Here is a 22,808-nt window from a genome sequence, read left to right on the forward strand (position 1 = left end):
TATCCGAAAACATCCTTTTTTAGCACCTAAAGTAATACCGCCGCCCATGGACACACACTGCCAGAAGGGTCGCAAGGTCGCCTTTTAGGAATTTGTACACTCGTCTTGAAGGACCTTAAGTCGAATTGGTTCGGAAATACTTCAGTGGGCAGCTGGTTCCACATAGGGGCAAAGTGCGTTAAAAAACGATCAGTTGTGGAACGACGGACGTCGAGGTGATACGGGTGGAATTTCGTATATTACCTAGATGAAACTCATCTGCAGCTATTAATCCGCAAAACTCCTCCAAACACTCTTCATAGTAAATGCGGTAGAGAATACAGAGATCAGAGACCCCACATCCACCCAACGCCAAGGGATGAAGCCGCTCGGAAAGTGACTTGTAGTCGACGATTCCAATTGCAGTTTGTTAAATACGTTCAAGTTGAAGGAGCTGGTACTTGCTTCCGCCCAGAGGTGGGACCGAATTTGTGCTTTATAGAGTTGTAAGTGGTGGCCCGGTGTGAAGTACCGCTCGCCTTGCTGAGCATATCAAGCCTTTTAGAGGCTGATTCAGGCTTTACCTCCAAAAGACCGCGAAACTGAACGTCGTTCGACATGTCAATGTCCAGTACTCCGATGGTGGCTGTGGCTTTAATGAGAGTGTCTTCAAAGAAAAGAAGAGCGACAGTGTTTTTATTGGCATATACATACATAGAACAAGTTTGACGACGCATTGGTCTAGTGGTTAGTACCCCTGACTGCAAATCCATGGGTCCCGGGTTCGATCCCCGGCTGAGACGAACATCGATGTGATGAGCATTTGGTGTTGTGCTTAGGTCTTGGGTGTTTAAATATGTTTTTATATGTCTATCTATCTATAATATGTATGTGTATCCGTTGCCTAGTACCCATAACACAAGCTTCACCAGCTTAGCATGGGACTAGGTCAATTGGTGTGAATTGTCTTTAAAAAAAAAAACACGTGAGACCCCGGTGTTTAAGCGGCTTTAAGGCCGGATGTTCTGGTCTACTCAGATGCATAATTTCAGGGAGAGCCCATAGGCTGGAAGCTTTGAAAGAACCTGTACCACGCCCGATCGAAGGCTTTCACTGTGTCCATACGGCCAACGCCTCCCCCTTAGATTCAATTGTCTCTGCCCACTTATGCGTAAGGTAAACGAGAAAGTCGCTGATCACGGCTGGCACTCTGGATACCCCAGGAGCTGGCCGCTGGCCGCTGCCGAAAAGATTCCTGGTGTTCATCTGGCTCGAGTTATATAATTGAAATAAAACCCACAAATAAATAAACATATTTATTCATATGGAATATAAAAATTATTTCCTTATAAAACGGACATCTCATACACTTTGTTTAGTGACCATGACCTAGGTTTCATGTAGACAATGGTACACTTGTGGCGGGCAATAAACATATTTCTCGCGTTATTTCAATTTTAAATAAAAAATGCCTTTGATAATTATGAATTTATTTCATATCAGGTGGTAGTGGTATAGGGCCTGAGATCCAATTCCCAGCAAAACATTACTTCGGGTTAAAAGGCAAAAAATGCTGAATAAGAAAATAAACGCATAAATCATCATAACAATGTTATGGTATAATAATAAAAATTGACTTAATGAAATAATCTATTCTTAAGATACGAGAAACAAGAATACAGGAAGGTATAAAATAATTCTCAAATACAATCTGTACAAAAATCCTAGATGCAATGGAATTATCCTATAATTACCAAAACAGACAGATTCTATACATCTAAAACTATTGAAAGTTTTGCCCTTATAATTACAAGTAGTTTTAAATATAGATAAACATGAGCTGTTTTAGAAACATAATTGTTAAGTGACTTCTTAAAACTCAGAAGAACTAAAATTGATTATACATTTCTAGACAATATGTAATATGGACATGGCATGGTCATTATATTGTTCTACTTAAAGTGCATTTTTGCCAAAACTTCACCCAAATCTAGCCACCTTACACTACACTTACAACATATATAATTGAGAAAATTACTTTTATTCATATAGCTGCATATTTAACTATTGCCATGATGGTAACATGTCTAAACTCTCATATGCACTAGTCTGACCTTAAATAAATATAATAGTTCATATTTCAGTAAATAAAATTTGATTTCATTTGATTAAAGATTTCCATTCATCTTACTATAATTTACCTTTAGCTACAAATGCCATGCCAAACCCTTTTAATACATAAAATAATATTTATAGTTTTTATGTAAGATTTACCTCATAAATATTCTTAAGATTACAAATATAACTGTTTAAGCTTTCTTATATTCAATTCTTTCTACTTTCACTTCGTCACCAAGCAGTTTATACACATAATTATGTTACAACAGTGGAGCTAGTGATGTCCATTAACACGAATGATGGTGTGGCATTTCTGAAATAAGAATAATTGATTTATTGCAGTATATTGAAAATATTGACAGAACATTCCATTTCCATCCTTTTACTATTACTATTTACCTTAACTACAGTAAATAGAAACAAAATATATTCCTATAAAAATATATGTACATACAAAAATGTACAAAAGTGACAATAGTAATAATAATAAAATACCTACACATTATTCCTATAAAACAAAACAAGACTTAATGTCAGATTTAAAAAAAAAATCTTAAAAGTGGTAAAAGTTAGAAGAACCTTAAAAATAATATACAATATACAACAATAATATAAATTCATTTAATTCAGAAGTAACTTTGTGCAACTACCGCAGACAAGATTTAAAATAAGGATATTATTCTAGTTTCAGACAATCAGAATTATGTACATTAGGTTTTTATTTAAACAATAGATTATAATATAAAGGCACTACATACTAGACAGTAGTACAAAAGGTACATGCTTATATTAAAATTTGTTTACCTGAACATAGGATTGTATGCACCAGTTGCTGAGCCAGGGTTTATGTAAAACTTATTTTCATGTTCATAAGCCTCAAACCGGTGGGTATGACCTGAGATTAATATATCTACATCAAGCTGACGCTGTATTAAAGCTAAAGATTCTTCATCTCCCCATGGCACAACTTGATGACCATGAATAAGACCAATTCGGAACTGACCAACTGTTATAACTTTTTGCTCTGGATATGTGGTGTTCTGGAATAGTATGAAGATTATCAGAAAGTTATATTGCCTAATGCCCATAGTAAATAAATTATTGCAAAGTAGCCTATATGAATTAACATCCAGCCAATTTTCAAAAGGTTCAAAAATAATCTGATGTAGGAAGTTTTGCTAATCTCTAAAGGCCACAACATATTTATTACACTTACCTCATCAAAATCACCTCTAACAACATGTACATCACTGGCAAGTGTTTTTAAATAGTCATATGACTCTTTAGTACATAGGTTACCAGTGCAGAGAATGTGTTGTATACGACCAGGCAACAACAGCTTCTTAAATTTGGCAGGTAAGCTACTGCAACGGTGTGGAATGTGCAAATCACCAAGGACTAATACCAACTGAAATGTTATAGTTTGTTTAAAAGGCTACAGTAAAAATGTAAATAGAAGAAAGATGATGTACTTTCAGAACTGATTTAATTAAACTAGGCTTCAACTTCTGCAAAATTATTGACAAACTTATTAACGTCTTACCACTTAATAGCTTACCATAATGTTTAATTAAGTGCTATAGAGACTTTGTATATAATACGTTAACAATTTGAGTTTAATTGAATGTCCAAATGATATATTCAATTATACTCAATAATTAAAATGGAATATTAACTAGAAAAAACTCCCACAAAAATTATTTAATTATTTTGGTTTCCGGCTTCCGTCAAAAGTTGACTTCTGAGTTCTGACTCTAGTCCTGCGAAATGTCTAAATTCTGACAGTTGAGTGTTGACAAACTAGGAAAAGAAAAACATTAAATAGCATTTTTGTAACAAAACTATTTTGAAACCGTTTTTGTGTTTTGAGTTTTCATATCGCCATAATAACGATTTTTATAATATATCGATATGAACAACATTGTTCTAACGATGCTTGTATCCAGCTGTAAGTCATTTATATCTATTTTCTATATATTTTTGCAATAGTGCAAAATTGTTCACTGTTTTAAATTTTTAACTAAACTACTAAATCAATATAAAAGGCAAAACTTTGTATCAATGGTGCTTCTTTTCATAATACGCAGTTCCTCAAGTCTCAAGTTAATTATTAAATGTAAAAAAAAATCATAGACAATCTCAGTCTTCCTGATTGCCGATCTTCCTTCAGAATTCAGTAATAAAACGCTTCATCTATTTTGTTTTCGTTATTGAAATAACCCAGCTGATTTCGATATTATTCGCCTTTTTGAAAGATTTATTTTCACCGATAACGAATCCTTTTTTGTATGAATGTTTAATTATCTGTGCTGAGTTTGATAAGTTCTTCAGTAGTCTATGCGACATATTTTGCTCTTCTTTAATCTCACGTCACTTCTTTCTTTACTCTCTGATTTAGAAATAATTTCATGGTGTTGTGGGTGACACATATACGTAGAAATTTTTAGTGTAAGAAGCACATTGGCACCAACTGTTGGGAAATGGAATCAATGGAATATGAGCTCGCTAGAAACCTCACTCTATTATTCTTCGTGGAGCGCCTGCTCGATAAAGGCGAGCCGAGAACGTTGCACGATCTTTCCTGTCAGTTTGGTGCCAAGGGATTTACTAAAGAGATGCGCCAGATCGCTGGTGGGTCACAGTCGGGTTTAAAGAAATTCCTCACCCAATACCCAGCGTTGTTCAGCATAGACGGGGACTATGTTGATATCAACACATTTCAGAGGTGCCCCGCCGGTGCTGGTGCCTCCTCTAACAACGACTACATCGAGGAAGCTAAAGAATACTTCGCTGGCAAAATGGTGCAGTATGGCGAAGGAACCGAGGTGCCAATTAAAAGTCTTTTGGGACACAGGAGCCAGGCCTCACCACAGGTACGACACATCTCCGGCCAACGCATTAAAGAGTTCAAAGAATTCCTTATGAAGCACCCCGATATATTTCAAATAATTGATGATAATGTTGTTCTAGTCAGTGATAATCATAGGAGAGAAAATGCACATAGTAACAATGAACAATTTCACAATTTACCCGTTGCTAACATAAACACAGATACAGCACAACAATTGTTAGACTATGTAGCTCAATGTATTGAGGCTACGGGGCCTGTTATGGTGGATCAGCTATTTCATTTGATTGTGTCAAGATTCCCTCAAGAGTACTGGTATCAAATGTTTAAAACTCCAGCAGATTTGACTGCTTTCTTAAAATTATTCTCTGATAGTTTCCATGTACAATCAAATCTTGTCACATTGATAAGCAAACCAAAAATACCTGTTATGTATCTCAATGCAAAACCTAAAGTTAAGACTGAAACACCAAAGCCTGTTGAGGAAAAAGAACTACCACCCTCCCCACTTCCTCCAATTGTACCTAGCCCTACACCGTCAGATGGTAAAAGAAGTCCTGCTAATAGAATACTCAGTCCTGTAGAATCTCCCCGAGCTACCCAAGCAAATATTGCTAATCAAACACTAAAGCAAAGGATAAATTCAATTGTTATTAAAAATCTGGCTGAGAATATGGTCAGAGACAGGGTGAATAATCATTTAAATGCTCGGTGCTCAGAAGAATTAAATGGGGTTAATGTGCGAAACAATTTAGTGGGAGAAGCATGGAGACAAAAGGTGCTACAAAGTACAACTGTAATAGCAAGTGCTCGAGAAAGTGCTACATTAATAGATAGTATAATGAATGCAAAACGTACCGGAAAAAGTATTGTTTCATTTGATTGTGAAGGAATAAATTTGGGCCTTAAAGGTGTTTTGACATTATGTCAAATTGCTACTATGAATGGAGAAGTATACATTTTAGATATTTTGGCTTGTCCGAATATGGTAATTGAAGGTAAAATAAAGGACTTGTTAGAAAGTGAAAATGTCATTAAAATTATACATGATTGTAGGAATGACTCAGTTAATTTGCACAATCAATTTGAAATTACTTTGAAGAATGTATTTGATACACAAGCAGGTCATGCAGTACTTCAGTTACAGCAGCAAAATGTACCCGTTTACAAAGTCAAAAATTTGAGTCTCAATGCTCTTTGTGAGCTATATAACGCACCAATGAATCCAATGAAGGAGCAATTAAAAAATGTTTACAGAAGAGACCAAAGATATTGGGCAAGGAGACCTTTATCAAAAGACATGATTATCTATGCCGCCTCTGATGTTTTGTCTTTAGTAAATCCTGCTATTTACACCTTTATGTCAAGCAATATTAAATCTGAAAATCAACAGTTATTTGAGGAGCTAAGCAATGAGCAAGTATTTATGCACATTCAGCCAACAGAGGTAAAATTACGCAAGAGACAAAGAAAAATTAACACAGAAGTTGAAGAACTAAAACAAAAGTTAGCTGAGACTACAAAAAATATTGTACTCAGCAACAGGGAAATCCGATTATTAAGATATTTAGAGTTAACAGAAGAGGAGAAAGAAAAGCTTAAGGGTTGTCATAAGATATCAAAAAAGCTGGAGAAACTAGAGGCTATTGGGCAAGATAAGGACAGTGATTCTGATGATGATGATAAAGAAAATGAAATGCAGAGTTTAGAATCGAACCCTTCTGACTCAATGTCATCTCCACACTCACAGCCTCCTAGCCTCACAGAATCTATGCAATTGATGGATGAAATATTGTCAGATGTAAATATGGACAGAGTAGAAAAAATTAACCGTTTAGAGGCAATTTTATCAGCAGTCGCTCCCTTAAGCGGTGAGTTGGAAGATAAATTTTCTCAAACAATGGAACAGACACTGCCACTGCTCAAGAATAAAGATTGGTCTAATCTGAGCCAAATTTTGAACTTAGGAGACGAAGGAAAGAATTGTTGCTGCAAGTGTCATAACTCTACTGACAATAAAGTTGAAGAGATCAAGAAGGCAGAAGTTGGATCCCAGACCCTAAGCACAGGTGATATTGTCATCACCAGAATTCATTTTAGAGAAGAGGACAAATTGAACGAAAGGACAATAGACGCCACGCCCTTCAGTAAGAGAGTAGGTATCAACATGTCTTGATCTTCTCGCAACCAAACTTCCATTTTCTGAGTGCCACTATTAATTTCGATACTCCCTGTTTGTGATCAATTCAGTTTATACGTAGTTTAAGTTATTGCCGTTATATCGGATGTTTTTACGTTAGTTTAACGGGTATACGGTGTATTTGTTCAAGATTGAATAAATTAAACATTGATGAGAGTATGGTCGCCTACGCCGTGTTCATTTGAGCGAGGACGTGCGTGTATACTCGAATAAATGCAATGGCTACGCGCATAATACGGCTACTTAATTCCTTCGATTGGAATTATCAGTATCTGCTGTTGTTTCTAGTAGAGTTAATATTTATGTTATTGCCTAGTTAGCGATTCGAACTTGTATGTGATAGAATTTGGCCTTGGATTTTTTCTCGATCTGTGTTGACTTGTAAATAAGATAACTACGATATATTTTAGTCTAATCTTGTTCAAATTCCTAACGGTCAAGCATTTTGTAAGGTTACATTTTGGTGCATTGTTTTTATCACTACAATTCACTATATGGCTACTGAATAAAATGGCAATAATAGTTAAGTATAAAATAAGATTTTGTTCAAATATTTAACTAAATATTATTAGATATAGATGTTAGTTTTAAGAAATACTGAAAATGTAGTTGTGGTGCTTGGATAACGAATATGAATCGTTGAAAGGTTTTATACACATAGGAATATTTGAGGGGAGTTTACCTAATTTTGTGCCTTTATATCATATCCAAGGATTTACATACTTTATAAAATGGTAGCTAAATCAATTTAAGTTATTAATTTGTGGAACAGTTTGGTCTCGGGTTAGAACAATCTGTGTTTGTTAATAAAATACCCGCCTTCCACGGTTTATGGAACCCAAAAGTATTTAATTCAAATTTGTATTGAACTTAGTACTAAGCATGTTAAATTCTGTCGAATAGTTTATTTTTGTGTTACACAAAGTAAATATTAGTGATTATATTACGCTTTACTTACTAGTTTGCTTGTATTTATTAACCTTAATAGGTTGACACATCAGTATTCTGATTTGTATTTCCATTTTACATTAATCATGCAGTATTTATAATTAGCAAGTTCTCACTGTTTTGGCAACTTAGCAATCCTATTTTTGTGCCTTAGTTTTCACTTTAGTAGAATCGTCAAAATTTAAAAGTGCCACTTAATTTTATTATAAGTAGCATTTGTTTTAGTCAAATTAAGGTTCTTACCTATTAAATTGCTAACTTATAGAAGTTTATTTAACGCGTTTATGTTAATGTAATTCAATAAAGTTTTTTAAAAGATTATAATATTTTTATTTCTACCTGACACATTTTTTTTTAAACTTTGTAGTACATTTACCATCGCAAGAAGCAAGCATAGTACATAGGGTCTTTAAATTTAGAAATTGTAATGGGCTTACTAAGAAATTTTTCAAGGATTGAATTGAGGACTGCAGGGGGCTCACTATCGTAATTTTATTGCCTAACAATTTTGGATTTGGATCCCATATTACTATCATAAGAAGAGTTTATGGATCATTTTTCGTTAATAGTGTATATTAGACCGAGAACTAGCGACAGCATTGTAATTGATGATTAAAACTGAGTAAGTACGTAATTTATTAATCCGACCATTGACGTCGGTACCTACAGTATACTTGATATCTCAATAAACAGAAACTATATTCTAGAACATGTGAAGTCACGGTTAGTAACTATGTGTAGGTAAGCCAATTTTGTGTATAATATTGCGGCGTTCAGTGAGACGTTTTAGCACTTGTTAGGTTTCTTATAGTCTTAATTAGAATAAAAAGCTTACTATATTATGTAATTTTAATTATCTACTTATTTCCCGCATCGTTGATATTCGTTGCTTACATTATATCTAATCGAATAAAAATGTAATTTAGATGTTTTTAGGAAACTGTTTTGCTGTTGATGAACAAGAAAAGTACCTTAGTCCATATATTATGTACGTAAAAGTATTAAGTAGCTACTGGCTAGTTAGTAAGAAGTGGTAAATGAGGCATAATAAATTTGTTATTATTCTTAATAAAGAAAATTCTGTTTTTCGTGAGGAAGACGAAAGAAGAATTGTGACAATGAATAAAAGCGTTTACTTACTAACTTTAAGAATTAAAAAAAAGTAAATTGTGACGAATTAATGTTTTTTTTAAACTTAAACGTATTTTCTTATGAAACATTGTTTTATAAATATTTTATGCAAAACATACATGTAAGGTACTTATATTATAATCTAACAGGAAATGCAACTCTGTGAAAGTTTCCTATGTACCTAAATAAATATTATTATGAAGTAGTTACTCCACATCGCACGCGGCTCGCATTGTAATTGAGAAATTAAAATATAATTAACATACTTCTCATTCATTAAGTCTCCTGACGAGTCATCGATATAGCCTACCTACAATGGCCGTCAAATGTAAAAATTGTTGCAAATTTCTGCAAGTGAAACTAATTGTTTCATGTGTATTGTAGTACTAGAATGTAAATTATATCCTATTTATGTAATATTATGTGCCCTTTCCAATGGCATTGTCTGTGTGGCTCAACCGTAAAGGGTTTGATATCTAAAAGTAATACAAACCTAAAACAATATAGGTACTTGAGTGGCATACTAACCAATTTCCCCGTACTAGACTATCTAAAGTTAGTAATTCTTTTTTGGGAAAAGGGATACTCTTCTCTAATAAAATCCCAGAGGCTCTTTTATCTCTGCCTTTTAATAAATTTAAGAAATGTATTAAAGAAAATCTGTAAAAAGGCTTACTATAAAGTCAACCATTATCTAGTCGATAAAAGAGCCTGGGATTAGTGCTAGACAGGCTACTTCTAATTAATTTGCGATATTTGTTTTAAAATAAGTGTTGTTTGATGATTTGCTATTTTAAAAGAGTACCGAGAGATTTTTACGCCGACTTTTTCTCTCGGCCTACACCCTTTGTCTTCTTTGCCGATGAGTAGGGATGCCTAAAAATTCAAATTTAATGACGTGGATTAAGTGATACATGTATCTTATGTTCCATAATAAACATATTTTATTTTATTGGAAATATGTATGTATGTACTTTAATTCAGTCATTCAAAATTAACAGGCTTCTGTTAAATCTTTTGTTTCAAATCATTCTCTATAAAAACGTGCAATACAAACGATATTCTGTGATCATTGTAGTGTCAACTGTCTTTGTCAGTTTACAGATGGTATTAGTCATTGATTTAAAATTCAAATTTCTAACTGTCCTTGTTTTTAAAATACAATCTTGTTAAAAACAAATATATTCAAGAAAACCTAAGAAATTCTTTATACTTTGTATGGTAATAAACTTAGTTTATAAGTTACTGTTATTTAAGCATAAACTTTAATAAAGATGGAAGACTTCGATATATTTGATGAAAATGAATTTGAGCCACCGGTTTATAAGAAAATTCTGAATGAATTTATGGAAAGTATGCCCCCGATGCCATGTAGTGCAAATTATCAGAGTAAGTACTTTTTATTAATATTGCAAATGTGTTAGGCGTAATCTCTAATCTCTGTATCATACAAGGGTTACGTGTCCCACGAAAAATATATCGTTAAAAGTAAAAGGTATAAATTTTTGTATTATTAACCTTTCGTTCGATTACTTTAAATTCTTTAACACTATAAAATTATTGTGATATATTGTCATCAGGTGGACGAAGACTTAATGGTGAAGAGTGTTTAGTAGAAAATAAGGAAGATTATGGATTTAATTTTAGTGAATCTGTATCAGCTGCTGTTAGGAGTTTAGCTGTTTATAGGGATGACCAACAAAATGTCACAAGTACAGACCCAGGTAACATATATAAATTTTAAAAGAAGATATTAAATTTTACTTATAACTGCTTACTGATGTTTTTTGACAAGAAAGCTAATAAGTATAAAAATTGCTTCCTATATATTTGTAATATCTGATGAATGAACATCAATTATCTACTATATAAAAATAAGTCGGGTTTTCCTTCCTGACGCTATAACTCCAGAATGCACGAACCGATTTCCACGGTTTTGCATTCGTTGGAAAGGTCTCAGGCTCCGTGAGGTTTATAGCAAAGAAAATTCAGGAAAAATTTCAACAGAAAAGCGGGATCACCAAACGAAATGTTACATAAAACGATGTTGTGGTGGAGTTCGCCGAGTTTGCTAGTTTTTTATAATTTAGTTGCCTCAAAGTCTGCATTGGTTGTAGTTGAAATGCTATTTTTTTATGTGAGTATTTTTGTATGGTTTTAAATGTTCAATGTTTCAGGAATTGATGCCTTAAAGTTAATGCACCTCTTTACAAAGTCAAGTCATAAAATTAGTCCAACACCTTTGTAAGTAAATTTAAAGTATTAAAAGTTTATATTTACATATAGAAGGATCTTTGCTTGTTTTAAGTGATGGATATAAAGTGCTCGTAGTCTGTACCTCAAAATAGATTCTGTTAAATTCAATATATCGTATATTTTTCAGAAAAAAAGAAGACAAATATTTAGAGGATTTTTTAAAAGATGTGGCATGCGAGAGTCATGTGCCTTCAATAAAAGATGTTCCAGAAATGCCCTTTCATAAAAAATATATTAGATTTGGTACTCATAATAATGTTAAGAATTTACTTATGATTTTGGATGAATTACCTAAAGGTAATTTTTGATTTGAAATGCATTATTTATAGATCCAGAGTTGATTTCTTTTATTACAGTTTATGTTCACAGTGTTATATAGGCTTTATAAGTTTTGCCACAAATGACCAAAACTTGTTTGTTATCTGTCTAGTGTTCCTTTATAAGTAAATGTGACTTATAGTGTGAATAACACTAATTATATACTACTGATTAATATTTTCAAAGGGAAAAATACTAATTTGTGCAATATAATTTGGGCACCACTGTCCAAATAATATAGATATTAAAAAATCTAGATGCTTTATATGATAATTTGATATTTTTAAGCAATAAATAAAAAAGTTTGATGTACAGCAGAATTTTTACTTTCAGAATGGACTATTATACAGTTAACCTCTCGGTACAACCCAGAGGAGAATGTAAAACCATTTGATGAGTTTAAAACTGATATTAGTTCTATATTCATAACAATGTTTACAAATCATTATGTCGATAAACCAATGACTGTTTTAATACCAGCGAATACTACTAAAGGTAATGCTTTTAAAGCTCTTAATTATCATAAGGATTAGGGTAAACTCATCATCAGTCTCACTATTTATTTATATTCCACTAACAAATAGTATTATCATAACATTAAATAAACAAACAATATACATAAAGTAGTAATCCATAAAGCCTTAACAATACAGTAAAACCCGCTTAAAACAATTTCTCAGGGACCCTACCTAAAAGGGGTCTTAAGCAAGAAAGCCTATTATTCGGGATAGGTAAAATAATACGTAATGTAATATATTAATAATTCGTAATGTAATATATTATTATGTATTATGTTCTAGTTTTGGTATATATAGGTATTAAATTATAAATTTATAAATTAAATTAAATACGTAGTGTAATTATAATTACATTATTTAAAATAATCGCTTATTTTGGTTTGACAGAAAGATTTTGATGCATTAGCATTTAAAAGATTTTCAACATAATTCAACTTTTGCAGTGCGTCTTCGCTTTGATCCAAAGAAGCTACATAGCGTCTTAAATCATTAACGGCTGATAATGCCTGGGCGTTTGACATAACCGGAGTTGACTCATCTTCGTCTTCATCATTATCACTTAGGGCCTCGTGTTATTCACTTTCCCAATAAGCCTTTCTGGGGGCTCGCGTTAGAGCGTTCGGTTAGACCTCTCGGCTCGGGCGTATTAAACGGGATGACGAATCGTATTAAGCGTTAAGAAATGTATGAAAATATGTCACAATTTGCAGAGACTGGCGTAAAGTGGCGTATTATAATTGAAATCGTATTAAACGTGATTGTCTTAAACGGGTTTTACTGTATTAACTTAGTTGTCATAGTTATACTTTTCTGATCGTTTTGGTCTGATTCTTTTGTATTTTTATTACACTAGAAATCAAACCCAGGACCTTCATTGATATAGACCAGTGATTCCCAAAGTGGTCTATATCGACCCCTAGGGGTCTACGTCAGCGAAAAAAAATTTGGGGGTCCATGAAATGAAAATGGGGATCCACGATAGTGGATCTCAACACATACACTGATAGTACCTATTTACTTACATCATACTATCTTATAATATCAAAACATATACATTACAAACAAACAGATACAAAATTTTATTTTGAGTAGTTTTAATTTAAATTCAATTAATAAATGTATAAATTGGCATGTGCTTTTACTTTAAGTTTTTAACACTAAACTTCACTATAATTAGAAATTTACAGGAAATCAATATCAGGTAAGAAGGGGGTACCCAACACGGAAAAACATGGCAAGGGGTCTACGACACAAAAAAGTTTGGGGAACTCTGATATAGACTCTTTGCTCAGAACTAAATCTTTATTACAGAAGGAGAAAAGCCACTATTTAAAGAACTTTATTCTCTGTTGGATGATAACTATAAGACCATAGAGAGTGCTCAATATCTGAACAATAAAAGACTGATTAAAAACTATTGGAGTCAGAGGGATGATATTGATCTACGTATGAAAGTAAAAAATATTACTTATATACCAATAGCCAACGAACACTTTAGTTGTTTTTTTTTTGTAATGTGTAAGTTATAAAAGTGTGCGACCCTCATAACTGAGGTCGTAGGTTCGATCCCCGGTTGTGCACATATGGATTTTCTTTCTATGTGCGCATTTAACATTCGCTCGAATGGTGAAGGAAAACATCGTGAGGAAACCAACTTGCCTTAGACCCAAAAGGTCGACGACGTGTGTCAGGCACAGAAGGCTGACCACTTACTTGCCTATTAGATTAACAAATGATCATGAAACAGATACAGAAATCTGAGGCCCAGACCTAAAACGGTTGTAGCGCCATTAATTTTTTTAAAGTTATAAAAGTGCTGAACTTGTTTAGAAATATATTTCACATAATATAACATATCAATTGATGCATTTCCTTTTGAAAGCTTCTGAAAGCTTTCCTTAGTTAGGTTCAATGGATTATTTAGAAATAATTGAAAGAAACTACAGATTCAAATTGAAAATATATTTCAATCAAATATGGATAAACCTTTAATTGAGCACACAAATATTTAGCAGGGCACAGCTAGTAACATAAAAAAAATCCTATAACAGGTTTAAAAAAAAAAAATGATTTTTTTTTTTATTTTGTACCAAGACAGTCAAAAATATACCTTATGAGGAAAATCATACTAGACTAGGTATATTTATATTTACTATAGATATAATTACTGAATAATAAAAAAAAAAACTAAAATGAAAAATTTCAGGGTGTGTTAAACATGATGGATAAGGAGTGGCTTGGTGGATGGTGCTCCCTTCTCACGGGAAAGTTAGTGGATTCAAAACTGAAAAATAAAATAATCCATTACGTAGACTCTGCCATTTCGGATTGGGGGTATGTATTTTTCTATATAATAGTACTAGCAGACCGGCCAAGCGTTGCTGTGGCTAAGGTTTTTGTTATATTACATAGTAGCAAACTATTCAAGGGAAACGGTAGGAGAACACCAGTCATGGGGACCTCCATGCTTTTTTGGTGGTTATGCCATTAAATTGTAGCTTATGTGAAACGTTGGTACTTTCAACACAGCGCCATCTGTTAGAATTGTGTCTATCAAATAATAAACAAATATTTTGCAATAAAATAATATTGCGGGTATAAATTGAGATGTAAGCTATCCTATCTTTTAAGTTGGATCAAACTACACCAGTGCAAATTTGATTGATATCGGTTCGGTAGTTTAGGAGTCCATAGCGGACAAACAACGTGACACGTAATTTAAATATATTAAGATAAGGTCACTATTTACTTTAGAATTATATCTAGAATTTACGTTAACCTCTCAGCTACATAAACAGAGATCTGACTTTAAACTCTGAGGTTAAATCGCGTTTTGTTTCCACCATTGAAGTTACATAGTAATTTGCTTGTATTTATGCCTACCTAAAATATTGCTTTGCATTTATTTAGTAAAATTTACCACATCATACATAGTACTAAATCTACGGTATATGTTACAAACTATTTAAGCTAAAATGTATGACTATTTAGGTAAACATAAATGTTACAAAAAAAATTTAATTACAATAAAAATTCCAGAAATTTGCAGTGCTAATGATAATGTAAATTAATAAAAAATCTGCGTTTACTGCCCAAGACGTTATGCGACAGAATTGCCATCTAAATATATATCATCAATAGCGTGTATTATTTCTCGATCTCTTACTCTCAATCTTTCTCACTATAGCTCTCTCCCACCTTTCGCTCCATGGCACTGTGCGTGATGCGACGTTCTCTCTATCTCACTCTCTCTCTCGATCTTTTTCACTTGCTTGCTCCCTACTCTCGCTCCATGGCTATTTGCTTCATGCTACGTTCGCCCTTTCTCACTCTCTCTTAATCGATCTCAATCGCTCTCGCCCTTTTCTTCGACAAAAACGCTCCACATCTTCGTGACGCTAATATTATTATTATTGCGTTTCATCCGTTAAAATTTTACCCTCATGCGCTCTAAATAAGTTTCACTTCAAAAAATTAAACTAAGTCTGCAAAAAAGTAATAGTAAAAATCTTCACTCCTCATTACAGGTTCATAAAACTAACAACCAAACAGAAAATACTGCTATACAACCTCATGGACTGCTCACCAGTGTTGTCATCACAACAAATTAAATCTTGCATCCGGCAGATTTTAACGGAACATGGCGACACTGAAGAATTAAGGACTTTTAAACGTGATATAAAGTGTTTAGACTGTGATAGTGATTTTAGATTCTCTAGTGAATTGTGCTTGACCTGTTTGTCGAAGTGTTTTGAAGAAATTCACAAGTTTAGTGTGGTCGATGGTATCAAAGCGTTTTCTCAAGTGGCAATGAAGATAAAGGATGATTTAGATTTTAGGGAAGCACGGAGACATCCTGTCATCTTGATTGTTGATGAGGTATGTAATGTTTGTTTTAACAACATTTGTGAGATCTACGTAATACTATCATGTAAGGCCATCACATACACAATGGATCTCACTAGTAATACATATTATATTAATTCATAACAATCAAATATACATTATTTACAATTTTCTTAACCTACATAGTAGTAATGAAAAGAAATTTATTCAAATTCAAAAAGTTTGGTCCCCGTGGCAGTGTTTACCGCTGGCAGCTTTCCTCGCTGTATTGTGAAACTTATTTGTTGATCGAGGAAAGCACCAGCTTTATTTATTTAAAAAAATTGAAAATGGTCTGAACTCTTTGGAGTAATGGCTTATGGCCGTGCCTCAGATATTGATATATATTTATAAAGTGAATTCTATATACTTGACCAGACTGATGATGTATGATAATATTTTACGACTATTGTAGATGTAGTCTGTGAAAAAAATTGGTATTATTAAATAAACATTGAAAAAAAATATCCATAAATTATTTTACCTGTATAGTTTTTGTTTTCTTATAATATTTATTTTCCGTTCTATACTTTAACTAAATCTCCTATAGATTATTATGTATTCTGAAATAAGTTAGTAAGGATACTTAATCCTGCAAATGTATTTTCTTTCTACAGTTACTAGATTCATTCCCATGGGAATCTTTACCAGCTCTGAACCCGCATCCCATCACTCGGATGGAAAATATTCACTTCCTCTACTACTTGTACAAGACGCATGAAGATAGCATAGTTGACGGATATTTTTTAACGAAGTCAGAGGTCGGCAGATATGTTATTAATCCTGGTGAGTCCATTTCGCATATTTATATTTTACATACAGAAATTACAATTTGGTTTTTCTATAGTTTTGGGCAAGAATGTTCTTTACAGATTTTGTTATTTGAATATAATATTTCTACCAGTAACTCGTAAGAAGAAAGTATTAGGGGTCGTAAATTAAGCAAAGTTCCTAAAAATAATATTCTGGCTAATGAAAGAAGATAACGAAAAAGCGTGGCAAATTCAAAAAATGTTAGTATGGTATCACTAAAAGTTTGATATATTTTATGGATTAAACTTACTTGATACTTTATTTTATTATTTTTTACATTGATAGTAACTGTATTTCTATGAAATAAAATACTATACGTATTTGGTTTTTAATTGATACTTAAAATGACTAGCATTGCATGGAAAACTAAAACTATATTTATTATAAAACACAACTTTATTCGGAATAATCAAATCCTGCAAAAGAAACGAAATATTCTGTCAAATAAAACAAAGTTTAGGCTATTATACCTGTTAACTATTCGGAAAAAATATATAATAGAAATAAAAATGAGTAATTGCATGAAGTGTCAAGACAATAAATCATACTAACCAAAGAAATTCAATGACATTCTGTGTTGCTATCCGAAAGTTTTCAAATAATTCAATTATCTTTCATTAGCCAGACTCTAGTACATAAACATTAAATTTTTTTTGTAGGGCAATGTGTGGGTAATATGTGTAACAAAAGTAAATAATTACTGTTGACGTGGCATTTTAATGTACTACAATTCGTCACAAGTCACAATTATTAAAAGGCTGGCACCGCACTCGCGAGCCCTCTGGTATTGAGATTGTCCTTGAGCGGGCGGTATTACTTTACATTAGGGGAGCCTCCAGCCCGTTTGCCCCCTTATTATATTAAAACTTAATATTTTACAGAAAAAACTAAATTGTATTACAGCCATTAAAACTATTACAGCCAAAAAAAACACTCTTCCCGTTTCTTAAAATATTTCCTTTGGTAATATACTTTCAGACAAAGACCTACAACGTATGCAGCTTCGTATGCAGTCCTTCATAGAATTCTGGTGCGGAGACTGGAAGGGTCGAGTGGCTGAGCCACCAGCCCCGGGAGAACTGCTTGAATATTTGAACGCAGCTGACATTTTCCTGTAAGTGAAGTCAGAACAGTGTTGTAGAAAATACGACTCGTATTGTGAATATCCGGTGTTGGCCTAGTGGCTTCAGCGTGTGACTCTTATCCTGAGGTCGTAGGTTCGATCCCCGGCTTATGGACTTTATTTCTAAGTGCGCATTTAACATTCGCTCGAACGGTGAAGGAAAACATCGTGAGGAAACCGACATGTATTACACCCAAAAAGTCGACGGCGTGTGTCAGGCACAGGAGGCTCATCACCTACTTGCCTATTAGATTGAAAAATGATCATCAGAAATCTGAGGCCCAGACCTAAAGAGGTAGATTTTATTATTGTGAATAAAGAAACAGGGATCAAGTTGTTGTTAAAAATTTCCTCAGCTACTGCGGCCACGGTGATGGCGTAGGCGCAGTGTGTAGTGGCAGCGGTGTGTGTCGCGGCCGTTGTGTGTGTGTGTTGTCCGGGTGTGGGTCTGTGCGTCTGAGTGGCGCCAGTGGGAGGGCTCCACCTGCCGCCCCCCACCAACACCTGCATGTCGCAGGCTGGTGAGTATTTAAAAAATTCTGCCCACCGACATAGCAAAACTATATAAAACTAGCTGATCAGCCAAACGGTGGAAGAAGAGTGAAAATAAAGAAGACTATCACATATTCTCAGGCTTGGAATTAACCACGTACTTATTTAAACTTGATAAATATTATCTAATATATGAAATTCTTGTGTCGCGGTGTTTGTGGTTAAACTCCTCCGAAACGGCTCGACCGATTCTCATGAAATTTTGTGTGCATATTGGGTATAACTGAGAATCGGACAACATCTATTTTTTATCCCCCTAAATGTTAAGGGTAGTCCACCCCTAATTTTTTTTTTAATTTTTACATAATTTTTTTTATGATACAGCATTAAAAAATACATACAACCCCTAATTTTCACCCCTCTACGATCAACCCCTATTTTTTTATTATAAATGATATACATGGCAAAACGACGTTTGCCCGGTCAGCTAGTAAAACTATATAAAAATCAACAAGGTATTATTAAAATAAAAGGCCGGCAACGTATTGTTGCGCCTTCTAACAATGTGAGTGTTTATGGGCGGCGGTATCATAATTTTAGTAAGGCTAAGGTGAGGTATGGGACAAAAAGGTTGGGAAATATAGACGAATACCGAATGTAGTCCGGTAATCACTTACGTCAAAAAAAAGGCTGGTATCGGAATGTGAGATAGAGAGTGGCCATTCGTCCTCCTATTAATCAAAAACCTTTGAGTATTTTGTAAAAAAATAAATCTACATATATACATTCTACAATAAAAATAAAATATGTTTATTAGGAACATAAGATGCAGGTATCACTTATTCCACGTCCTAAATTATTAATCCCTACTCATCGGCAAAGAAGACAGAGGGTGTAGTCCGAGAGAAAACTCGCCTAGAAAACTCTCGGTACTCTTTTAAAATATCAAATCATCATACAAAATTACTATGACAAACATAGATAGAAGAAACCAGAAGGCGATACGGTTACTAATAACGCGATGATATATTATAAAGTTATATTTTGTTAAGGCATAAAGCTAAACACATATTTAAATTTATCCAGTCAAGTCAAAAGTCAAAATTCACTTATTCATGTAGGTAACACAATGTACACTTATGAACGGCAAAAAAGAAATATACATTTAATGCTAATTTCATTGGCGTAGAACGGAAGAGAAGAACTGGCAATAAACTCTCCGCCACTCTTTTAAATCGCCAAGTTTTTTGTTTTACACAACGTTTTTAAGGAGCTGCAACCATTACACCATGTTCCACATGACAAATTAAGTAATTAATAATAATAAAATAAATTAAAAACAATGATTTGTCCTCTAGCACATAATAATTTAATTCGAATTTTTAAACATATTGCCCAAAGGACTCCTCCGAAACGGCTCGACAGATTCTTATGAAATTATTTATGCATATTCAGTAAGTCTGAAAATCGGCTACTATCTATCTTTCAAACCCCTTACTGATAAGGGGTGTCCAACCCAAAAAAATATTTATTCTTTGGATAAATTTTGCTTTTTATTTTTTTATGATACAACACATAAAAATATGTACATACAATCCAACTTTCACGCCTCTACGATCAACTCCTATTTTTATTTGTTAATTTAAAACTTATGACTTGATTCAGAGGTTTATATACAGAAAAATTCACAGAAAAACCTAAAAAGTTTTCATTCCGGAAAATCTAACAATCTCCGGGGTAGCATATCAAAATGTTACATGTTGGTAGGTACTAAAAAGGTAGGCTAAGTGAAATCAAATTAAGGAGAAACGAAGTTCGCGGGGGCAGCTAGTTATAATATAAAGTGAAAACAGCCAAATCCATATTCCATAAATTTCTCCTTCCAGTCCCTGCGTGGTGGGAATGCTGTGGGAAGTAACGGATTTAGAAGTGGATAAAGTGGTGAGCACATTGGTAGCCCTCAGTGTCTCAAGTAAAGCCCCGCTTGACTGGAAATGTGTGGGCAAGGCCAAATGGAGTCAGGGGGAAATTGGTAAGAGATATTAATACTAAAGAAAGGTTTTAGGAAGAAATTACTAAAAAATTTAAATTGAAATTCCAAATAATTTTAATAAATTTTCAGATTGCCCCCTTAACAATCAAATTGCCACACTTTCGGAATTAATCTTATCATTTTATTCATAATTTTTCATAAAATCGTTTATTTATTTCGTACTACAGTTATTTTAAAATATATAACTATAACAATTATACTAAAAATATAGCCAAATATAAAATACATCTTCAGTTAACGCGCGTTATTTATAACGCGGTTCTAGTCATTCGCAGTCGCAAAATCGCGCTGTAGAGTGTGTGTGCGCTGTGTTTTAAAAAGTTATTAAGTTTAATTTTATAACACAATTAAAGGTGCAAAGACACGCAAAACTAATTATGGACTTCAAAAATCATTATACATTTCACACTACAGAAATATAACGTGAGAAAACTCTGCGTTATAGGGGGAAGTACCGCGTTATATGCGAGACGGACATCACTGATTACTGTATATACAAGGTTCAAATATATTTTTTTATTTTCAGACACAAATGTCGAACAGAAGCCACGATCGCCGCCGGAGAAAAATTTGCTTTTAGCAATATCGAAGGCGCGTCAGGCAACCAATTATCTCATGATATCAACTAGTATTGTCTCCAGAGGGTTGCCAGTTAAAATAATTGATACACCATAAATAAATGTATATATTATACGTAGTTATTTATTTACCCCAATATTTACGTGACACACATATTGATCTGACGTCAAAGCTGTCAATTTCAGTCGGAATTGTTTAATGACGTCATAATTTAATGGCCATTAAATCGGTTTTATGGTCTGTGTCCAATATTTGCTCAACTGATGATTGAATTATAATACTTTATAGAACATAAAAATACAGTGGCGTAACAATAGGGTGACAGGGCTGGCAAAATGCCACGGGTCCCCGACCCAAGAGGGCCTCTGACCATGAGATATTATGTTCTATGGATGAATGTAAAGTCTCTAATACGCATTGTGCTAGCGTGGGGACTACAGATCATTCCCTCTCGCCTAATAGAGGAGGCCTATGGCCATTAGTGGGACATATACAACGTGTAATTGAGTACTCTGAAAATCTCGAAAATTTATTTAAATAAAACTGAGTACATCGTGACGATTTTACTGATAGGGCCCCATTAAAAGAATTTACCACGGGCCCCAGATGTTATAGTTACGCCCTGTAAAAATATTATATATATTTATCAATCGGCAATCTGCATTAAATGTTGTGAGGAGTACAACAGACTTAGGGTTGCCAGCTACAATACAAAAATTAAAGAATATTTATTTCGCGTCCAACTCGGACGACTAATGTAGAGCACCACCGACCATTTTGCTGTGTGATACTTCAATCCGGCACGAGAGCCGGCACCGGTCTGCTATCTTCCTTGGACATAAGTCCAGCTGATGGCATCGCCCCAATTCGGTATCTGTACTCGTTCGGCACTGTCCCGAATTGCTGGTTTTGACTTTTTGAAAATTGAAGCCTTTTAATAAATCAATTGCCAAAACGATACATAGTAAATTTGCTCGTAATTTTACACCAGGCGCTTTAATGTAACAGCGTAGAAGGAGCGTCAATTCGTGGCATAACATAACTTTTTATATACAAGACTATGGCCTTTCGTTTTTATTGGAATCCATTTTATGCAACATTTATATTTTATATGTTTTTTATCGCACTTACGTTATTGAATTTTATACTGTATTTTATATATTATATTGATTTCTTTATAACCTTTTAATTATTAAGATAGAATATTTTTGTAAGTACCAAAACATTAAAAAACTACAATTAAATTGAACTAATAATAATAGACAATAGACATACATAGTTCCATGAACAATAAGAAAAGATATTTATCTTACTTGACACGATCTTTTGTTCTCAAACAAGGAGTAATTCAATTAATTCAAGGTTTATAATTTTTAAATCGCAAAATGTGTTTTATTGGTGTGAGATCATTTCCTATTATAAATAAAAAAATAAAAATAATTGTTACTGGTTATGCCAATCCACTCACTCGGATTACCTTGATAGTATATCGGTCTTTGTCAGACTTGGTGATTTAAGGATACGCTTGATAATGCTATCTCGTTTTC

The 22,808-nt window shown here is 33.5% G+C and overlaps 3 protein-coding genes across 3 annotated transcripts; 2 read left to right on the plus strand and 1 right to left on the minus strand.

The window, feature by feature from the left end:
• Positions 1-1,282: 1,282 nt before the first annotated feature.
• LOC125053599 (vacuolar protein sorting-associated protein 29) lies at positions 1,283-3,855 on the minus strand. The gene is given in 5 exon segments (XM_047655023.1): positions 1,283-2,351; positions 2,353-2,410; positions 2,902-3,137; positions 3,314-3,505; positions 3,656-3,855. Coding segments are annotated over 5 exon segments (552 nt in total). The 5' UTR covers positions 3,659-3,855; the 3' UTR covers positions 1,283-2,288.
• A 612-nt stretch (positions 3,856-4,467) lies between these two features.
• LOC125053600 (egalitarian protein homolog) lies at positions 4,468-8,412 on the plus strand. The gene has a single exon (XM_047655024.1). It carries the CDS (start codon positions 4,578-4,580, stop codon positions 7,119-7,121), a length of 2,544 nt encoding a protein of 847 aa, XP_047510980.1. The 5' UTR covers positions 4,468-4,577; the 3' UTR covers positions 7,122-8,412.
• Positions 8,413-10,229: 1,817 nt separating this feature from the next.
• LOC125054140 (separin) lies at positions 10,230-21,375 on the plus strand. Its single transcript, XM_047655866.1, has 13 exons — positions 10,230-10,613; positions 10,805-10,948; positions 11,402-11,468; positions 11,608-11,777; positions 12,132-12,293; positions 13,628-13,770; positions 14,523-14,650; positions 15,844-16,195; positions 16,819-16,987; positions 17,993-18,128; positions 18,494-18,658; positions 20,516-20,661; positions 21,209-21,375. The coding sequence occupies exons 1-13, from the start codon at positions 10,499-10,501 to the stop codon at positions 21,355-21,357; spliced, it is 2,046 nt and encodes a 681-aa protein (XP_047511822.1). The 5' UTR covers positions 10,230-10,498; the 3' UTR covers positions 21,358-21,375.
• The last annotated feature ends 1,433 nt before the right edge of the window (positions 21,376-22,808 follow it).

The sequence above is a fragment of the Pieris napi genome, chromosome 11, assembly GCF_905475465.1.
Source record: "Pieris napi chromosome 11, ilPieNapi1.2, whole genome shotgun sequence".
Taxonomy (NCBI): domain Eukaryota; kingdom Metazoa; phylum Arthropoda; class Insecta; order Lepidoptera; family Pieridae; genus Pieris; species Pieris napi.

What these genes read in the sequence shown, in the direction of transcription:
- LOC125053600 (XM_047655024.1), top strand. Translation starts at nt 4,578, where the DNA reads ATGGAATCAATGGAATATGAGCTCGCTAGAAACCTCACTCTATTATTC.
- LOC125054140 (XM_047655866.1), top strand. Translation starts at nt 10,499, where the DNA reads ATGGAAGACTTCGATATATTTGATGAAAATGAATTTGAGCCACCGGTT. An exon ending in TTTGGATGAATTACCTAAAG is followed by an intron (nt 11,778 to 12,131) that starts GTAATTTTTGAT and finishes TTTTACTTTCAG; the next exon opens with AATGGACTATTATACAGTTA. An exon ending in ACCAGCGAATACTACTAAAG is followed by an intron (nt 12,294 to 13,627) that starts GTAATGCTTTTA and finishes TCTTTATTACAG; the next exon opens with AAGGAGAAAAGCCACTATTT.